Source organism: Oncorhynchus kisutch, linkage group LG28 (assembly GCF_002021735.2).
Source record: "Oncorhynchus kisutch isolate 150728-3 linkage group LG28, Okis_V2, whole genome shotgun sequence".
NCBI classification, from domain to species: Eukaryota; Metazoa; Chordata; class Actinopteri; order Salmoniformes; family Salmonidae; genus Oncorhynchus; species Oncorhynchus kisutch.
The window spans coordinates 25563520-25583026 of record NC_034201.2 but is presented as its reverse complement, the minus strand read 5'-3'; the positions used below and the strand labels follow the sequence as shown (position 1 = coordinate 25583026).

General features: G+C 44.5%; 2 protein-coding genes across 3 annotated transcripts in view; one reads left to right on the top strand and one right to left on the bottom strand.

Moving 5' to 3' along the window:
- Positions 1-6801, top strand: part of LOC109873095 (protein phosphatase 1E) — a 94545-nt gene extending 87744 nt beyond the window's left edge. The window contains exons 5-7 of the mRNA XM_020464622.2: positions 209-352; positions 468-561; positions 2242-6801. Coding sequence (XP_020320211.2) covers positions 209-352; positions 468-561; positions 2242-3158 — 1155 coding nt within the window. The 3' untranslated portion in view covers positions 3159-6801. The remainder of the gene's footprint in view (positions 1-208; positions 353-467; positions 562-2241) is intronic.
- Positions 6802-7379: 578 nt separating this feature from the next.
- Positions 7380-19507, bottom strand: part of LOC109872786 (E3 ubiquitin-protein ligase TRIM37) — a 36532-nt gene continuing 24404 nt past the window's right edge. The window contains exons 18-25 of one of the 2 annotated variants that reach the window (XM_020464116.2): positions 17291-17373; positions 15980-16168; positions 15511-15810; positions 13880-14035; positions 13491-13680; positions 12687-12877; positions 12076-12222; positions 7380-11862 (exon numbers count right to left, since the gene is read on the bottom strand). In XM_020464116.2, coding sequence (XP_020319705.1) covers positions 11804-11862; positions 12076-12222; positions 12687-12877; positions 13491-13680; positions 13880-14035; positions 15511-15810; positions 15980-16168; positions 17291-17373 — 1315 coding nt within the window. In that variant the 3' untranslated portion in view covers positions 7380-11803. The remainder of the gene's footprint in view (positions 11863-12075; positions 12223-12686; positions 12878-13490; positions 13681-13879; positions 14036-15510; positions 15811-15979; positions 16169-17290; positions 17374-19507) is intronic. The other variant, XM_020464118.2, reaches the window with a different exon arrangement.

The window sequence follows — 19507 nt, the reverse complement described above, 5'->3', positions numbered from 1 at the left end:
GGCCACATTAATCTTGAAGGTTTCATTTCAATACTACTGGTATTGTAGAACTGCAGAGAGGCAAGGTTAGTTCAAATGTCTGAGCATGTGTTATTACTGTTCAGAATTTGCTTCTAATAGATGTAACATTTCTGTGAATCACAGTAAACAGTTATTACTGTACACTCATGCATTTATGTCAAAATGTGTGTGTGTGTGTGTGTGACAGAACCTGCGCTGCGGCACCACGGGGGTGGTGACCTTCCTGAGGGGGCGGACCCTGTACGTGGCCTGGCTGGGGGACTCTCAGGTCATGCTGGTCAAGAAGGGCCAGGCCGTGGAACTGATGAAGCCTCATAAGCCTGACAGAGAGGTAATGCACACAGACACACACGCAAAACACACTCACTTAATTACTGTTCACTGTCTGTCACATATACAAGCACATACCGTTATACATAATACCATCTTTCTCTCTCCCACTACAGGATGAGAAGCAGCGTATTGAAGCTCTGGGAGGCTGTGTCATCTGGTTCGGCACATGGAGGGTTAATGGCAGCCTGTCCGTATCCAGAGCCATAGGTACACCAACAATCACCCTCTGCCTTATACAATTACCATATATAGTACAATATACAGACTGCAGCTGCTGTACCATGTCTGTTGCAGAGTCCCCCCTGGACCACCTCTGGTTGGAGGGTGTGTGTGTGTGTGTTACCTTGGTCACCGCCAGTGTGAATGAGAAGAGTGTTGATAAAATTGAGAGGTCAGCAAGGGGTCGGAGTATGTCGTGTAGGTGTGTCCTGCAGAGAGTGCGTATGTGTGCCTGCATACTTAGCAGGAGGCCCATAATCAGTCTAAACTATTTGGGTGATTATGCGAGCGCCAGAGCAGAGAGGTCATGACAGAGTCTAATGGGCCACAGCCAAGGGCCAGCTGACACAGTGCTGAGTGGCAGACAAATAGCAACCCAGAGGTGGGGGGTGGGGGTTGCCTGTACCTATATGCATACACGAGTGTACGTAACCAGTCTGATTTCCCAGCAGCTATTTAAATCTTAATGGAATAATCTCACAGCTCCAATACTACAACATCACTGGCATCAACATAGGAATTGACTATAAAGACTGCCTTAGAATCCATCCTGTACCTATTCACATACACAACAGGGTTGGGGTCATTTCAAATTGAAGTCATTCTATTCAGGAAGGGATTCTTATTTTTAAATAGCTTAGGTGCACTTTTTTCAATTATTGATTTGGAATTTCAGTTAACTGACCTTTTTTTTTACCCCTTTTTCATGGTATCCAATTAGATAGTTACAGCCGTGTGTCCTCCGAAACACAACCCAACCAAGCCGCACTACTTCTTGACACAATGCCCACTTAACCCGGAAGCCAACCGCACCAATGTGTCAAAGGAAAACACCATACAACTGGCGACCGTGTCAGCGTGCACTGCATCCTGCCACAGGAGTCGTTAGTGCGCGATAGGACAAGGACATCCCTGCCGGCCAAACCCTCCCCTAACCCAGACGACGCTGGGCCAATTGTTCGCCGCCCCATGGGTCTCCCGGTCGCGGCCGGCTGCGATAGAGCTTGGACTCGAACCCAGAATCTCTAGTGGCACAGCTAACACTGCGATGCAGTGTCTTACATCACTGCACCAATCGGGAGACCACTGACCTCAATTCTAATTGACCTCAAGCACTGATTCACAAGGCAACTTGAGGCTAGCTTCTAGTCTTATTTCCCAGTAGCTATTTTAGTGGTGGCTAGTGAGGAAGCCCTACTGTGACCTTCTGTTCCCAAATCCTAAAGCTTCCCTAATCTGATATCAAAACAACCACTTCCTCGACAGGAAATACTGTAGCTGCTACATTAGAACTGTTTCCTACTGCATGCAGGAGAGGAGAGAGGACAGATATTGCTACACTGATATTCATTTGCATGTTTATATAAATACATTAGTCACAAAAGGCTGAACAGAAAGCAAAGGCGGCAAGCAGCAGATATTTTTATTTATTAAATTAAAATGTATTATTTGTTTTTCTCCACCTTGATTTCAAAACAGATGCATAGCATGGTGGACATGACAGAAACAGCAGCACGGAATATCAAATGATATTGCTTTCAGCTCTTTGGGGTGTTTATGCCCAGGTTGCTGTTCAGCACTTTGACAAATGTTTCAATGATACATTTTTTTACAATATATGATTTGTTTCCCTCGTTTCTTATCTCTCTTTCTCTTGGTGATTGACAGGCGACAATGAGCACAAGCCCTACATCTCTGGCGATGCCGACCACCACATAGTCACATTGGACGGCACGGAGGACTACCTGATCTTGGCCTGCGACGGTTTCTACGACACAGTCAGTCCTGATGAGGCGGTGCGTGTGGTCAGCGACCACCTGACAGAGAACAGTGGCGACAGCACCATGGTGGCCCACAAGCTGGTGGCCTCGGCCCGCGATGCTGGCTCCAGCGACAACATCTCCGTCATTGTGGTCTTCCTTAGAGACCTCCGCGCGCCCCCCCCGGGAGAGGAGGAGGGGGCAGGGGAGGAAATAGAGGATGAGTTGGTGGAGGAGGAAGGGCAAGGGGAGATGGCATGCCAGGACGGGGGCACCGCGGACGTTGGGGGGAAGAGTCACTGTTTCCTGCAGCAGTGCTCGGCTCCAGCCGACCTGGGCTATGAAGACCGCATGGACTCATTGACGGACAGAACCAGCCTAGGCCTGCTGGGGCCCACGCTGGGAGAGGAGGGTCTGATCAGGCTCCCCCTGGCCAGCTCACACCCGTCCCCGTCCTTAGGCCTCACCCAGAACCTCATGCCTGCCGAGGGCCATGGCGCGGCCTGGTTGCCCTGTCTAGAAGAGGGGCTAAAGGGCTCCAGGCACAAGCCCCGGCCTAAACTCAGAGTCCCCACCTGCCAGGATCCCAGCTCAGATGGACAATGGCCCCTGGCGGCCGCCCTGTTTGGCTACGCGGGGAGGCACACCCGGAGGATGGAGTGCGTGAGCCCCAGATGGGGGTGGTGGTCCCGGGATTGGGGCCGAGCGCCCAGGGAGCTCCCCGGCCTGCTGCACTCCACCCGTAGTGTGCCCTACCCCCAGCGCTGCCCTGAGAGAAGGCCTGGGGTGGCCCTCCCCCACCTACCCAACAGCAGCAGAGTCTGATGATGTGACATAATCTCCACTAGCTCCTCTCTCTCCTGCCCCTTCCTTTATCTGACTACAGTCATTCATTCATCCATCCATCCATCCATCATAAACTCCCCATCCAGGGCACTGGCACCACCCCGTCCGTCCGCCCATTCATCTCTACATGCACCTACCCCTCCCCATAGCCCCATTCAGGAGGCCGGACATAACAATTTTACTGCTCCTGGCCCATATTGCAAGCACATACTGTACTGTACTCTCAGATTCATAATGGAATACACATTATCCACTCACTCCATCTCCATAAATGGGAGTAGTTAATACAGGATTATAAGATTAGTGGTCACTTACCTGAATAAATCCAACATGTATTGACCGATATGTATTCCAGATGGGGTTACAATAGAGGATAATGGCATGTAAAAGGGGATATTGTTAAGAAATGATATTCTATTTATAATGTTGGGGATGACATCATCCAAGAGCAGACATTAATCAGACCGTGCTATGCCTGTCAAATTGATGGTTACATAACACTAAACACAAGATGTGTTCTCATTGACGAGAAGTCTTTCCCAATAGGTTGGGTGTGAGTAAGTTCCCTATCAGGCATTGCAAGACTTACTGGGCCAGAATAGTTAAGACAAAGCAGCAGAACATATACCTTCAATATCTGTCACTTAAGACCATTTCCTGAAAAATAAAAATGGATGGGAATTTTGAGCCTCAGTCGACAAAGGCCCTTCTAAGCTTCCCATTACAATGCGGACCCATGAGCGTTGGACTAGTAACCGAAAGGTTGCAAGTTCGAATCCCCGAGCTGACAAGGTACAAATCTGTCGTTCTGCCCCTGAACAGGCAGTTAACCAACTGTTCCTAGGCCGTCATTGAAAATAAGAATTTGTTCTTAACTGACTTGCCTAGTAAAATAAAGATAAAATAAAAAAATATCACTTACATGGGCTACATAACCAATCACTATGCTGCTTTATAATTTCACTAACAACAATAGACCATAAGCATGATCAATGTCAAAGTCTTCATCTCTGGTTTGACAAATATAGTAAATTCATCTTAATCTCATTATCCTCTCAAATGTAAATGGTATTTTTTCTGAAACTCCATAGTTTCAGCAGGTAGCCTAGTGGTTAGAGCATTGGACTAGTAACCAGAAGGTTGCTAGATTGAATCCCCGAGCTGACAAGGTAAAAATCTGTTCTGCCCCTGAACAAGGCAGATAACCCACTGTTCCTAGGCCGTCATTGTAAATAAGAATGTTTTCTTAACTGACTTGCCAAGTTAAATAAAAGTTTAAAAAATAAATAAATAGTCAATGCTATCTAGCAATGACTAGGTTCTATAAAATGTGCCTCCACTCTCATGGCCCAGGCAACCACCATTCAATATTTATCAAAGAAGGTTAATTCTCGCTGTTGGAAAAACCCATCTTTATACCCTTAAGAAAACAGGAATTGTTTGTGCCATTCCTGACATTTTCAACTTTTACTAACACATTGTGCCATTTCCATACTTTTGTTTAAAAACCTCACCCGCTCCCACTCCAGTCTCATTGAGTTCCCAGGGGCAGGAGACAAGGGCACAGGAAACAAGTGACCAAACCACCTCAGTGACCCACAGTCACACGGAGAAACACCCCCAGCCACTCAGTCAGTTCCCAATCACTGTCATTGCTTACTGCTCCTCTGAAACAACTAGTCGTCGGTCGCCTGCTGGCCTACCCACTGAAAAGCATGGTGGTCATTTACAGAAGGCCATTTGGACAGTCACCATTAAGCATCTCCAGAGAGCAGAATGTATTCCAGTTGTAGAATGTACATGGAGCCCTCCCGGGACCTTCATAGATGGCCCAATAGGACTGAGACAGTAGTGGTGTTCTGGACTTGTAGCGACGCTCCCTGTGTGGATTTAAGAAAACCATTTCTGGATGCAGTACACCTGGAAGACAATATTCTGGAGGTGTTTTGTTGATCGTGGGAGAGGAAATAATCTATAATTTATCAGCTTACCACCGTATCCTCACAAATCTGAGCATTCCATCCTGGTGTTCCACTCTGAAGGAGCAGGATGTGAATAAGCGCACTGCCTTTCGGGTTAAAAGATGCCCATGCTTCTGCATCTTTCTCTTTGTGTAACCAACACCTGCATTTCGACTCTCGGAACAGCGGACCACACCAATTGCCATTTTCTGACCAATTATGAAAGACAACCATAAAGTTGAATATATTAAGGTAGTTATCAAATGCCCCGAGTCTCCTCAGCCCCACCCCCAGCCCCACTCACATCACCTGCTTTTTTGGAACTTTCTGCTTCTTTTTGAGAGCAAAAAAAAGTGCACATCTTTCCCATCCCAAACATTCCTCACACGGGGCACCAATTGCTTATTGAAATAGTAGTACATTCATATTATGTACATGTAAGTATGAATGTGTGTGGGTACATGTTGAGAGTATGCATTTGGTCTGTCTTATACGTCTGCTATATAAAATCACCAATATTCTGTGTTGATATCAAGCTTCACAGCCCCCAGCAATGTACTGTACTGTTCATGTGACACCTTTGGAAGGAGAGTCGTATACGTTAGCAGTGCTTGAGTGACAAGGGAACATGGGAATTTAAATGCTCCTCAAGGACCATCCACTGAAATGTCAAAATGGTCACCCCCTCACAGTCTTTGATAGCTTCAGTCGTTTGTAAGACGCTGAACCATAACCAAGCCATAAACAGAAAATCGAACTCTATAGTTCTTCAGCTAAACTTGCTGGCTCGCTTAACCCACAGTTCTTCTCTTTCTCACCCACTGCTGCGGTACAAAGGTCCCCCCCATGCCAGTATGACACTTTCCCTGATGATTGTAAAAGACCACACAGTTCAGGTCTCTTCCTCTCTCTCCCCTTCCCTTTCCTATGTCACTCAATTACTCTCATGACTCTGCACTGTGTCCACAAAACGCTTTGTTCCTGTAAGCAATAATGAATCTTTGAGTCGCGCGTGGAAAGGCTCTCTGAGGGTTTGTCTTCACTGAGAAAGGCAGAGCTAGAGCCAGATCAAACTAACAGCCACCCTCCTAAACTCTTACCAGTGCTCACATTGACATGAGCACACACCACTTTAGGTCTGCTCGATGGTAGTATGGGACACAATCTATGATGTACCCCTTGGACATTTGTCGCTGTACACTAATATGTTTGGTGGCTAAATTGAATTAGTCCCAATGAGAAACACAACAAAGGGCTCTATTCAATCTGTATAACTGAAATGTTACAGATCGCACAATAGAAATGTAAAGGTAATTTCCGATTGAGCCGACAAATGCATTGTTTACTGTGAATGCAGTTTCCACTAACATGGGAACATTGCCTTTAAATTTCAATAACGCTGTAACGCAATACCTCTGTGATATGGATTGAATCCATCCCAGTGTCTCTAAGCTTGGCCAGCCTCCTCTCACAGGGCGGTTCAAACTCTGTACACCAGGCATCCCTGAAGACAAACCCATGACCAGCTGTTCCCCAACCTGCAGGTTAGGTAAACCAGTAAAAAAAAATCAGTATCTGTATTTTCTGTGTTCTTCTCGTAATATAAACATGTGTGTGTATCTGAACTGGTGACTAGTATAATGTATAAAGATTAAACCAAGTATTTTGTCTGATGAGTTTTATTTGACCTCTTGTACAACCAGATGGACTATAATTAGGCCTATGGAATTCTCCCAAATGTGTGTGTGTGTGTGTGTGTGTGTAAACCCTCAGCTGTGTGCTGTACTCTTGTCGAGACTCCAGTGGCTCCACTTAGAGAGCCAGGAGACTTAATTAGTGTCCTTAGCCTCCACCTGTCAAGCTTAGACCCTAGCGATAGAACAGCCATATTTAATTAACTACCAAGATTATTTTTAATCAAGGCCTCCAACTGTCCTGTGGTGATATGCGCGTATGCCCATGTATGTACACGATCGCTAGTGTTCACAGTTTAGGTAATTGCCAGCACCCTGTAAAGTGTGTCAAGCATTCTTAAGATAGGGATGGCAAGCTACAGCATTTTAATAAAATATACTGGAAAACGAAGAGGGCACTTCCTTGTTAACATCCAAGCAGAGAAATGGAAACATTGCAATGTTTTTATTTCACCCACCAGGTGGAATGAATGGTGTGCAGTCAGATGTCCATTTATCTTTTCTCTGGCATAAAACATTCATCATCATTACTTATTTATGTGTACTTTTTTTTTTTTTTTTTTTTTAAAGCATTCTACATCAAGAACACTTCACAAATTACAACTGAATTTCGGAAACAGCTTTTCAGACTTACTAAGTACAACGTTTGTGCTCCACATAGCACATGGTATACTATTTACTGATGGAAATACAGGGATATACCTGCTGATTCAAACATTTCACATTATGTAGCAGCACCACAGCTGAGCTTTTGCTCATGGCCTTTCTTGCAAGGTTTAAGGCACACATACAAATAATGAGGAGAGTAAATCCCAGCTTGAAGACACGCACACAAAACGTAATTACTATGACCGTGACCATATCTGGAGCAGTTTAGCGTCTGACATAACAGATGAGTGAGCGTTAATATCCACCAGATGTAGTGTTGTGAGAGGGACATTAATTGAAGGCTGAAATAGGGACTACTCTAATGGAGTCTGGCATTACACAAAACACTGTCATAGCTGCTTTGCTTAGAAGTTAACAGACTCCTGTTGCTATAAAAACTAAATCAGCTCAACACTTATGGCTAGATTCTATCAGATCCGCCCTAGCTGACACCCGCATAGTGGTTGTTTTGATAGTGTCGGAGGTGGAACTGTGTTAGAGTTGTCAAATCCACAAGCAGCTCCCAGCATTATACCTAAAGCGGACATTGCCATTGGCAGCACGGAGTTGCATTAAGATAAATCACATGCAACATTGTTTACAAGTTTGAACACTAAAATGTGAGATGTAATTGATATCTTGATTAGGCTGATAGAAATCGTCATTATTTTCAATTTGAGCGTCATTTCTATATAGTCTAAACTTTGTTCTGATCTTCTAACACACGTGTCTCACAGGGCGGTTCGAGTGTCTGCAGGTTCACTCCTCCCTTATACTTGATGAATTAAGGTTACTAATTAGTAAAGAACTCCCCTCACAGTTGTCTAGACAGACACTAGGCCCTCCATGGAGTGGGTTTGACACCCCTGTTCTAATGTAAATGGGTGGGTGTGACATCGTGACAATGATCACAAGAGCAGCTGCTAACCGGTTTGACAGCTCTATCGCGGTTACTCCAACACCGCCAAAACAAAGCTATGCATGTGTCAGCTTTTGCCGGTTAACACTTGATCTGATCGAATCAAGGCCTTAATCTGGATGTATTTGATCTGCTGTTCTAGTTTGAGTGAAATCAGGGCTAAGGACAAGGGGGATTACAATATGGACATTTTCGGTGGAAGAGCTGAGGCACTTCCTGAACATAAACTTAACAGATATTAAAAACTATCATAACATGATGGGAGGAGACTTTACAGGGTACATTATGACCTGTACATTATGGCCTTATTGACAACACACTAACCAAAATGGCTTAGACCTAGAAAGCTGTTCAAATCCATCAGCAGTTCAAAACAACTTATTCATGAGGAGCAATTACCCAAGAAAACATTGGTATGAAGTGGAGCACTAGTTATGGCACTTTGAAGTAGCTTCGTTACACATTACATATGTTGGTAATGTGAATACATATACAACATTATGGGGTGGTTAGAAATGGGATGAGGGAAACCTGCTAAACAGACTATTTACCTGTAGTAGGATAACAGTAACTTGAGTCATGTCAATTCCTACGGGGCTTTCTGCACTGCGGACTAATGTGCAGCATGTCCTCTCCAATCCTCCTAAATCAAGCCCCGCTTCTTGGCATGGTGGCCTTCTGAAAGAGGGAAGAGTTGGTGCTGGCCGGATGCAAGCAGGACATGGCAGGTGCCAACTTTCACTCAAGTAATCTCTGTTGAGCTTAATCTCTAACCACGCCAACCTGGCACACTAAGCCCCTACCACCCACCCTCCTATACAATGCAGACCTCAAGAGACGTGGAGGCAACCACAACAGTGGGAGTTACCCCTCATCTGCAATGGAGCTCTCATACAGTTGATGTTGGATAAAACAAAAGCAGGATTTTCATTGTAACATAAATTCAGCCATTTCATCAGTATTTCCATATTTAGGTAACACACATTCAGTTTCAAGAAACCATAAAATATTTTATTTGTTAAATGTCATATTCTATTAGTTACAACAAAAAATGACACATACCCAACAAATAAAAATCCCACTGCATTCTGGGACAATATAAAATAAAACACTCATGGTAGACACAAAGGAAAGCATGAACACTTGAAACCATCTAATCACCCTCTTTCTAGTACCTTTCCTAAGTCAGCCCTTTCCCACTCAGACACACACACACACAGCTAAAACCTGGGCACAAACAGAAATGTGCATAGTGAACTGACAGTGAAATAGATACAATTAGACCATATCAGGATTAATCTGGAGCTGTATATACAAGGGCACAATAAGAGGTTTAAAGCATATTGTCCACCCTCTGTCTGCCTGTTCAACTCCATTGAAGCCATGCAGTTTGAGGCACACATGATGGAACATTAGGAGGCTGTGCAGCTGGGGGTAAACATCAGGCATCCTACAGCTGAAGGAAGATATTTATAGTGTAAACCACTGAGCTCTTCATTCAGGCATTTAGATCATATTTCCTTATTAGTCAATGCACACCAGTATACTTTGAGACATCTTACACATCTCCCTTTCAAGAGATAGACATTTTTACAAATTCAGTTGGGTCACCTCTTCAGTGTACATTTTAATGGAGAAAGTCTTTGCCAGTGTTCATTGTTCTCCATGGTACAAAGAGTACAGTTTCTGCTATGATGTCCATGTGGATGCTAGTGTGGTCGTCAGATTGCTTTTCAAGGGTTGAAAATAATAAAATGTTACTGTGTAAATAAAATGGTCCACGGTCACACAGCAAAGCTCAACTACAAGGAAGAGATGGCACCCTCTGATGGGCAAAAAAGGATATTGAAAGAAAATTCCTCCAATGACATGCTTTAAAGAACAGAACACTTCACATCACTGTTGGGATGCCTTTCTACAAAACAAACACTTATTTACACATGTCTCTGTCAAACAAATGACTTTCCAAATATTGCCTTGGTCAAATTTTGCCCAGAACACAAGCAAAATAAAATAATCTAGAATCAAGACGACGGAATGTGACATTTGGATCCATTTTTTGAAAAGAGAAAGGAATCCACCAAGTTGAAAAACAAAATTATATCTGCTTCATAGAAGTCAAAATGTGTGAATTTGCATGGACCCATTTTTTCAAAGACGAGCAGAAGTTGCGCACACAATACAGAAAAAGAGTTGAGATAGCAGCGCAGAAAACTCAAAACCACCACCTACATACATGCCTATGCTACAGAGCTCATCTTGACTTGACAAGGGCTGCAGAAAACACTTACTGGTGAAAGAAAGAACCCTGTATGTACGGATAAGGTACATCAGCTTTGATGTTTAATTACGAGATAAGGTTAAAAAGCACTTGAAGCCCAGACTGTCAACCAAGAAAGTTCAGTGTGAATCATCAAGTCAGGCAAAATCCGCTACGGTGAACAAGAGTCATGCCTAATTTTCTACTAAGAAACTACTCAATACACATTCAGAAGGTAGCAATCTCCTACACATGCCAGAGAAGGACGTACCATTGATACATCCTTCAATGTGTCTACACAGCAGAAAAACTGGTTCTTGTTCTGAAAGATTTACTGGGGGGCAAGCAACTCCAATCTACCGGGAGTAGCAGACGAAATACAGTAGTTTGCAATGATAAGATTTGCACAGAAAGGGACTTCCTAACAAGTTTTAAATCAATGGTGAAACAGGAATAAAGGTACTAAATGCGTCCAACTTCAAGGCGTTCGTTCAGACTGTTTTCAAGAATGGGGTGTTCATTACAGCACTGTGTGATGCCTGCCTGACTGTGCTCCTCCACACAAACACATCAATAGCACCTCATTGAATCAGAAAGGCAGAGAGATTTTAAGGTTCTCTTTCTGTTGTGAAGCAGGTGTACTGTGCTTAACTCTCTAAATTCACCAGAGCTCACGATGTCCAGACCAAAGCAGAATCGATGTCCAGACCAAAGCCCAATCGATGTCCAGACCAAAGCCCAATCGGAGTATTTAGACGTTGCAAACATCAACCATGAGGTTAGTTACATATGATAACATGTTACTATTTTACTTTTCACAACAACAGCCTAAAGAATGTCTCTCGCAAATATATTGTTCCTCGCCCCATTCTAACTCATATTTAATCCAATTTACATTTAAATATAAATGGAGATTAATAAAAGTTATCAAATATATTTACATATTTTGCAGTCATCATCAAGGTGCTCACTTACTGAGTTGTAGCATTCTCATTGCATTTGGGGTTGCCTGTGACTAGAATGACTGCATGCAAGTGTCTACACAAGTGCTTGTGTACATTAAAGTTATATACACTGCTCTCCATGCCCATATGGCGATGGCCACTGTTTAGACCGGCTGTGGAGGCCATGTTGGAGGGGAATCACCTCTCGGTGTTCTCTCCTGTGGTGAAGCACAGGTCGTCAGAGTTCAACTGGGCCCCTGGGAGGAAAGAACAGAAGCATTTAAAACACTGAGCTTAGCATTCATTTCCTTCCACGGTACTGGCAAGCTGATTTGAGGCTAAAATGTGTTAAGTGTGCAGAAATGAGATCCCACACTAATGTATGTGTTTACACACACACACACACACACACACACACACACACACATATATATATATATATTGTGTGTGTGGCAGGTAACAATATTGACCTGCACAGGGCAGTGACTGGGCATCATAGCGACAGTCTCCAGCCTCCAGGGCCACCACCTCATCTTCGTTCTCCGTGTCACAGTCGATCTCACTGTCACTGCTCATACCTGGCAGCAGCACCACCGTCTGTTTATGGACAAGATGACCTGACAGACAGAAAGAACGGGGGCACAAAGGATAAGGGAAATCAGAGTGACAGAGTGGGAGAGAGAACGAGAGAGGCAAACAGAAAAAGGAGAGAAAGGGCACATAGGTCAACAAAAGAGGGGGCCGGAGAGACAGAAAGGAAAACAGCAGAAAGATAGAAAGAGGGAGAAAAGGTACATGTAACAGAGTGGGGGAACCACCAAGACCAATATAGCGGCATCTCCGAGGTAAGGGAAACACCATCACCGCCAAGAGCACAGCTCATCCTGCACAGGGCAGAATAGACACCTCCTCTCTGTCTCTCTACAGACACCAACTCATCCCCAAGATCATTAGGGCTAAAACTGCAGAATAAACATCCTTTAAAATTCCCTTCACCAAGAAGCTTTTAACTCTACCTCCAGTATGGTATTAGATTACAGTATATTTTATCCACAGATGAAAAGTGGAGCTCAATCCTTACTGCCGTCACAATAGCATTCCTCCATAGAGGAGGTTCGAGGTAGAGGTGAAGGAAGAGGGGGGTTAGAGCAGTACGGCTCACTTTCATCAGGGCGTGAAGAGGGTCCCTCTGCCAGGGAGAGCAGTGAATGACGGACCTCAGCCGTCTCCTCCAAGTCACAGTCCAGAGAGCTGTCCATCAGCAGGCCGGACCTAAGGGAGGTTGAGGTTGATGTGCCATTTGTTTAAACCACAAGTGATATTGATTTCAATACACATGGGAATCATTTTCTTCCTTTCCTTCTAAAGGTACTGTAAGGATACTTTTGGCAAGAGAGTGAAAGCTAATAATTTCACCACTAGTTGCTGGTCTATTTCAAACTTAAAACAGTTTAGAGAAAAGGTCACTCTCAGCCCTGCTTTGTCCGTTGGGAAAACCAATTTAATCCCAAAATAGGGTGGTGCATAAATTCATAAATTCCAGTCTAGTTAGCTAGATCAGCAGTAGTCCAAATAGGTTTGCACAGCAAAGTAATAAAACAAATAGTATCACTGTGGCTCAAAACAAATATAAAGACCTAAAACAAATGGTTAAATTGGAGAGGCTTTGGCAGGGGTTAAACACTTGATAAATAATGACCAAAACATTGGTTTAAAGGGAGATCATTTTCTCAATTGTCAAGTATACTTTCCAATTATCATGTGCCCTTCTCCAAGCACCTGAACTATAGAAAAACTTTGTTTTTGAAGTGGGAAAATGTAACGGAATCGCCACTAATGCATAAGGGCTAGGGTTAGATTTAGGAACAGGGTGTTATAGTCTTACCCCATGGGCTGGGTCCTGGGTCGTGCTATGGTGGAGGTGGAGATGCCGTTGAGGCCCCCCAGAGCGTACAGGTCGGCCCCGTAGAGCTGCTCCTGGTCGTGTTTGGAAATGCAGGGCTTGCTGTCGTAGCATGACGATGAGCTGCCCAGAGAAGGAGGGGAGCTGTGCACGCTGTGTGGCTTCAGGGCTCCTACAGTATGACACAGCACAGGGAAACACTGGTCAGTCAGAAGTCATTCGCTTTTGGTGCATTGCATGAATGTTTTACAAATTAGTGTGACACGTGACAACCATACATTTGGGTACTTAGGTGGAGCCATGGCGCTGTGTCATCACTGGTGCAGGTCTAAACCCTGCTAACCCAACCTCTACCTGGGTTTACTACTGACCTTCTGATCCATTGGGGGTGTCCCTGGGGAAGAGGCTTTGATCACTGGACAACTCTTCACCGCTCTGGCCTCTTGACTCCTTCTCCACTCCGTCTGTAGCTCTTCTCAGGCCCAGCCTGCTGCCCTCCTGCTTGGGAGACAAGGCCTTCTTCCCTCCTGCCACACAAACCAGTTGGATGAACATCGGACTGAGCAGTCGATAGCTCCCCAGTTGGCTGTTTAGAGTCAACCGTAGAAAGTGCTGTGAAATGCTATTCAATTCCACAGATTGTAGAGTGTATTGTGTACAGTGAAGGTGTATAGCACCAACAGGGTCAGTTACAGTTACCTGTCCAAAATTGTAAACTTAACTGGGGACACCAAAAGGCCACTAAAATGTGCAGTTTTGCCCCACAACATAATGCCACATATGTCTCAAGTTGGGGGAGTGTGCAATTGGCATGCTGGCTGCAGGAATGTCCACCTGAGATGTTACCAGAGAATTTAATGTTAATTTCTCTACCGAAACCACCTCCAACATCGTTTTAGAGATATTGGCTGTACGTCCAACAGGCCTCACAACCGATGTCAATGTTGTGGGGTTATGGTATGGGCAGGCATAAGCTACAGACAACGAACACAATTGCATTTTATCGATGGCAAGTTGAATGCACAGAGATACCGTGACGAGATCTTGAGGCCCATTGCGTGCCATTCATCCCCCCATCATCACCTCATGTTTCAGCATGATAATGCACAGCCCCATGTCGCAAGAATCTGTACACAATTCCTGGAAGCTGAAAATGTCCCAGTTCTTCCATGGCCTGCATACTTACCAGACATGTCACCCATTGAGCATGTTTGGGATGCTCTGGATCGAAGTGTACGACAGTGTATTCCAGTTCCCGCCAATATCCAGCAACTTCGCACAGCCATTGAAGAGGAGTGGACAACATTCCACATGCCACAATCAACAGCCTGATCAACTCTATGCAAAAGGAGGTGTCATGCTGCGTGAGGCAAATGGAGGTCACACCAGATACTGACTGGTTTTATGATCCACACCCCTACTTTTTTTTTTAAGGTATCTGTGATCAACAGATGCATATCTGTATTCCCAGTCATCTGAAATCCATAGATTAAGGCCTAATGAATTTATTTAAATGGACCGATATTCATATATAAACTGTAACTCAATAAAATATTTGAAATCGTTGCATATTAACTTTATATTTTTGTTCAGTATAGTTAAATAAGAGAGCAGCAGTGTGATTCACATCAATGCTCCATGTAGTTATCAATAATAAGTTATATACGTATTGCCCGTAGGCCAGACCACTGCGGTCATCCTTACCTCCAAGTGTTTATTCAAATTGGATAATCTTTGGATCCCGACAGCAGTCGCACCATTGTAAGACATAGCTTGGACTGTAGCCTACAAAAGCCTATTCCTGCTCTTTTCCTGTGATCCACCAACACATTTGGTGTGTCATCATAGTGGTCTCTGACTTGTGGTCAGACTTGCTCAGGCGGAACAAACTTAACCTTGCCCTTTTTTTCAATGCTAATTTGAATGTCATTGAGAAAACAGAAAAGGTGTCAAAGATATTTTACATTTAATCTGTTACTCCCCAATCCTGAGCACCACTCACCAGAGCGACAGTGTCTGGAGGCCCCAGGTCCTTTCCCCATCAGATCCAGCTCTGTGGACTTTCTGCTGGGCCCTAGGTCTGAGTCTGCGTGGTAAGAGGGCCCCTGTTCCCCTGTGGCTCTGCCAGAGGGTCCTACCCTGGCCTCCCCCCGCGCCTCCAGCTGAAACTTGACATCCGTCATCTTACTGCGTACCTCAGCCATCTGGGCCTTGAGCCGGATCAGGACCCCTGAGTCTGGGGCTCCCCTCCTCACTGCCTGAGGCCGGCGCTCGCTCCGCTCCTTTCTGGAGTGTATTTGGACTGAAGAGAGGTATAGAGGAGAGGGACAAGCGCGATGAAGAGATTAAGTGGCTATTAGCACTTGTCCTAATGTTTGTGACTGTGCCCTAGCTTGGCTACACAGTACAGAGTAGAATTTTTTTTTTGCATTGTCACATACACCGGATACGCCGTGAGAGAGACCACCTACCTTGGCTGTGCAACAAGGAAGCAGGGGGTCTGGGCTGAAGGCCCCATAGTGACTCCACGTTGCTGTGTTCCTTCAGGTCCAGTAGCTGGATGAGGATGACTGGGTCAATCTCCAGCAGACTGTTGTTGCTGCCAGCGGAGGAGAGACCTCCACCACGCCTCAGACACCTGGCCCCATGGTTAGAGCCTCCTGGGAGAGACAGGGGAGAGTCAGAGGTATGTTCAGAGATACAACGGTGAGGAGACAGTTGCAAAGGGGAATTGGAGACCAAAAGTGAACTATACTGGAAGAGTCAACTGGCACTTTGAATAAGTTTGGAACAGGGCATAATGAATACTAGTTGCAAAAGGACATCTTTATTTACTAGGTTTATCACACAGATGAGCGCTGTGGCTGCTCAACAGCTCACGCTCCATTATGAGTTACATTAGGCCCATTTCAGACAAGATAACTCCTCCACAAACTCTAGCCATGTCATAGGGGCAGCAGGTAGCCTTGTGGTTAGAGTGTTGGACTAGTAACCGAAAGGCTGCGAAATCGAATCCCCAAGCTGACAAGGTAAAAATCTGTCGTTCTGCCCCTGAACAAGGCAGTTAACCCACTGTTCTTAGGCTGTCATTGAAAATAAGAATGTGTTCTTAACTGACTTGCCTAGTTAAATAAAAATAGCTATGAGAGAGCAGTAGAAAAATCATTAAGGTCTGCATACACTGAGCATTTGAGAAGGGGAGAGATCAGAGATTGGAAATGGCAGCGGGGACAATAATCCACTTTGCAGCCAATGTTTAATGAATAAATGTAAATAAACCAATATGGGGCATTATGGATATTTTCCTTTCAGAGGAGAGAGTCAGATAGTAAGTAAAAAGAGACAGCCAACATGTCAGAGTTTAAGGGTGGCCAATTCTGAATTGCTAAAGTTGAAATCAGTTATCAAAGTACTGAAGAGTAGGCTTCTAACAGGACACACTTCATGCATACAAATCTAAGCATTGTTATGCAGCCCTTTACACTCCCCTTTGGTTGCGTTTTAATCCACTGAAGCTACCACCTTTCCACACAACACACTTAAAACGTTCCACATCAGCACCCATGACAAGTCATCACACTGACAATGAGTCATCGTCTTTAAGCCCCATTACACTAAAAACACACAGTAAAGAGAGATCTGATGAGTGAGATAGAGATATAACTAGATCAAAACGAGGAGAGAAAGATGGCATACAGAAAGGGTGAGAGAAGGGGATAGAAAGAAAAGGGAGGGGGAAAAGGAGGGAGTAGAGAGAGAGACAAAGTGGAGGAGGAGGTTACCTGCTGCCCCTGCCACATCGTCAGGCAGTTCTCCCTCCTCCATCTCCAGGTTCCCACTGAACTCCACATCATTCTCCCCAGACCTGAGAACCAGAGACCATCAATATCTGGACTGGGAACAACGTTGCTACAATGTCAGGGTCAAAATAAGACTAAACCTTTAGCTGACAACTACCACAAACTGACGGATGCCTAAACCATGGCAACACACGAAAACGATCTACCTATCATTTCAATTGATTGAGCTCATCAATTGGTTTCATTTGCCGATTTATTGTTCCAGGAAATTACCATTTGGGGACATTTGGTTCCCTACGTGGGCCTCTAAGGATATAGAAACTGTGCACGTTCAATCAACCCCACTTAAGGAACATTCCGTTCCTTGGCCAATACTAAGGCCGGGAGATGACATTGAGCCAACTAATAAATCAGCTTATGCAAGACCTTGGCTTGACCAGCAACTCAAATTAGAAAGTGTGTCCAGGACTCCCTAAATCACACAGAGAAGTGTTCCCTCATCAATAAGCTTCTTAGGGTGATTAGACACAAAGTGCTCCGTGTTAGAACAGACCAGCTATATACAGTGCATTCGGAGAGTATTCAGACTCCTTCCCATTTCCCACATTTTGTTACATTACAGCCTTTTTCTAAAATTAAATAAAAAAATGTTTCCTCAATTTACACACAATACCCCATAATAACAAAGCTTAAAACTGGTTTTAGAAATGTTTGCAAATTTAATTAAATCAGGCCTTTATGGTAGAGTGGCCAGATGGTAGCAACTCCTCAGTAAAAGGCACATGGCAGCCCACTTGGAGTTTGCCAAAAGGCACCTCAAGGACTGACCATGAGAAAGAAGATTCTCTGGTCTGATGAAACCAAGGTTGAACTCTTGGCCTGAATGCCAAGCGTCACATCTGGAGGAAACCTGGCACCATACCTACAGTGAAGCATGGTGGTGGCAACATCATGCTGTGGGGTAGTTTTCAGTGGCAGGGACTGGGAGACTAGTCAGGATCGAGGGAAAGATGAACAGAGCAAAGTACAGAGAGATCCTTGATGAAAATATGCTCTAGAGCACTCAGGACCTCAGACTGTAGTGAAGGTTCACCTTCCAACAGGACAAGGACCCTAAGCACACAGCCAAGACAACGAAGGAGTGGCTTCGGGACAAGTCTCAATGTCCTTGAGCGGCCCAGCCAGAGCCCGGACTTGAACACAATCGAACATCTCTGGAGAGACCTGAAAACAACCAACCTGACAGAGCTTGAGGGGATCTGCAGAGAAGGGAGAAACTCCCCAAATACAGGTGTGCGAAGCATGTAGCGTCATACCCAAAGACTTGAGGCTGTAATCGTTGCCAAAGGTGCTTCAACAAAGTACTTAGTAAAAAATAAAAATTAATTAATTAATTAAATTTAAAAAATAAAAAAAATCGGAATATTTATGTAAATGTAATATATATGTATTTTTTTTTATGTACAAAAATGTCTAAAACCCTGTTTTTGCTTTGTCATTATGGGGTATTATGTGTAGATTGATGAGAGGGAAAAAACTATTTAATTCATTTTAGAATAAGGCTGTAACGTAACAAAATGTGGAAAAAGTCAAGGGGTCTGAATACTTTCTGAACGCACTCTCTCTACTGATGAACTGGATGGACAGTGCACGGCAATGTTCTCTCTGGAATGGTACAGCTTCATGACAAGTCATTCTGTTCTTTTAGCAGGGGCCAAATGGCCCCATGGGATGTGCGTGCCCATTTGAGAGTATTCCAAGTAAGGTGTCCCTGTGTCTGCATGTACTTAATGCATGCTGGTATAAACTGGTCTGCTTAAGAAAGCCCTGTACACATTCCTAGGTATGCCCTGGGGGAGAAAAGGGGATAACAAGGGAAACACAGCAGCTATTGTATCAGACTCCAGTACAACATGAGTCAGATCTCCAGCAGAGCGTCTCACTCGCCTCCGCACCACTCAGCACATTTATAGACAGGGGAACGACGGAGCAACACATCCCAGAGCATCTGTCCAACCAGAGAAAAAATTATAATAAGCCCTACCGGACCTACAGCATTGAGTGAGTGAGTGAGTGAGAGAAGTGCCTTGTGGGCAGAGAGTGGGGATGTCAATTGACTGTAGTTTCCCCCTACAGACATGGGTGTGTGTGTGTGAGTGAGGGTTCTCTAAGGTGTGTGTATATATTTGCGCATCCATG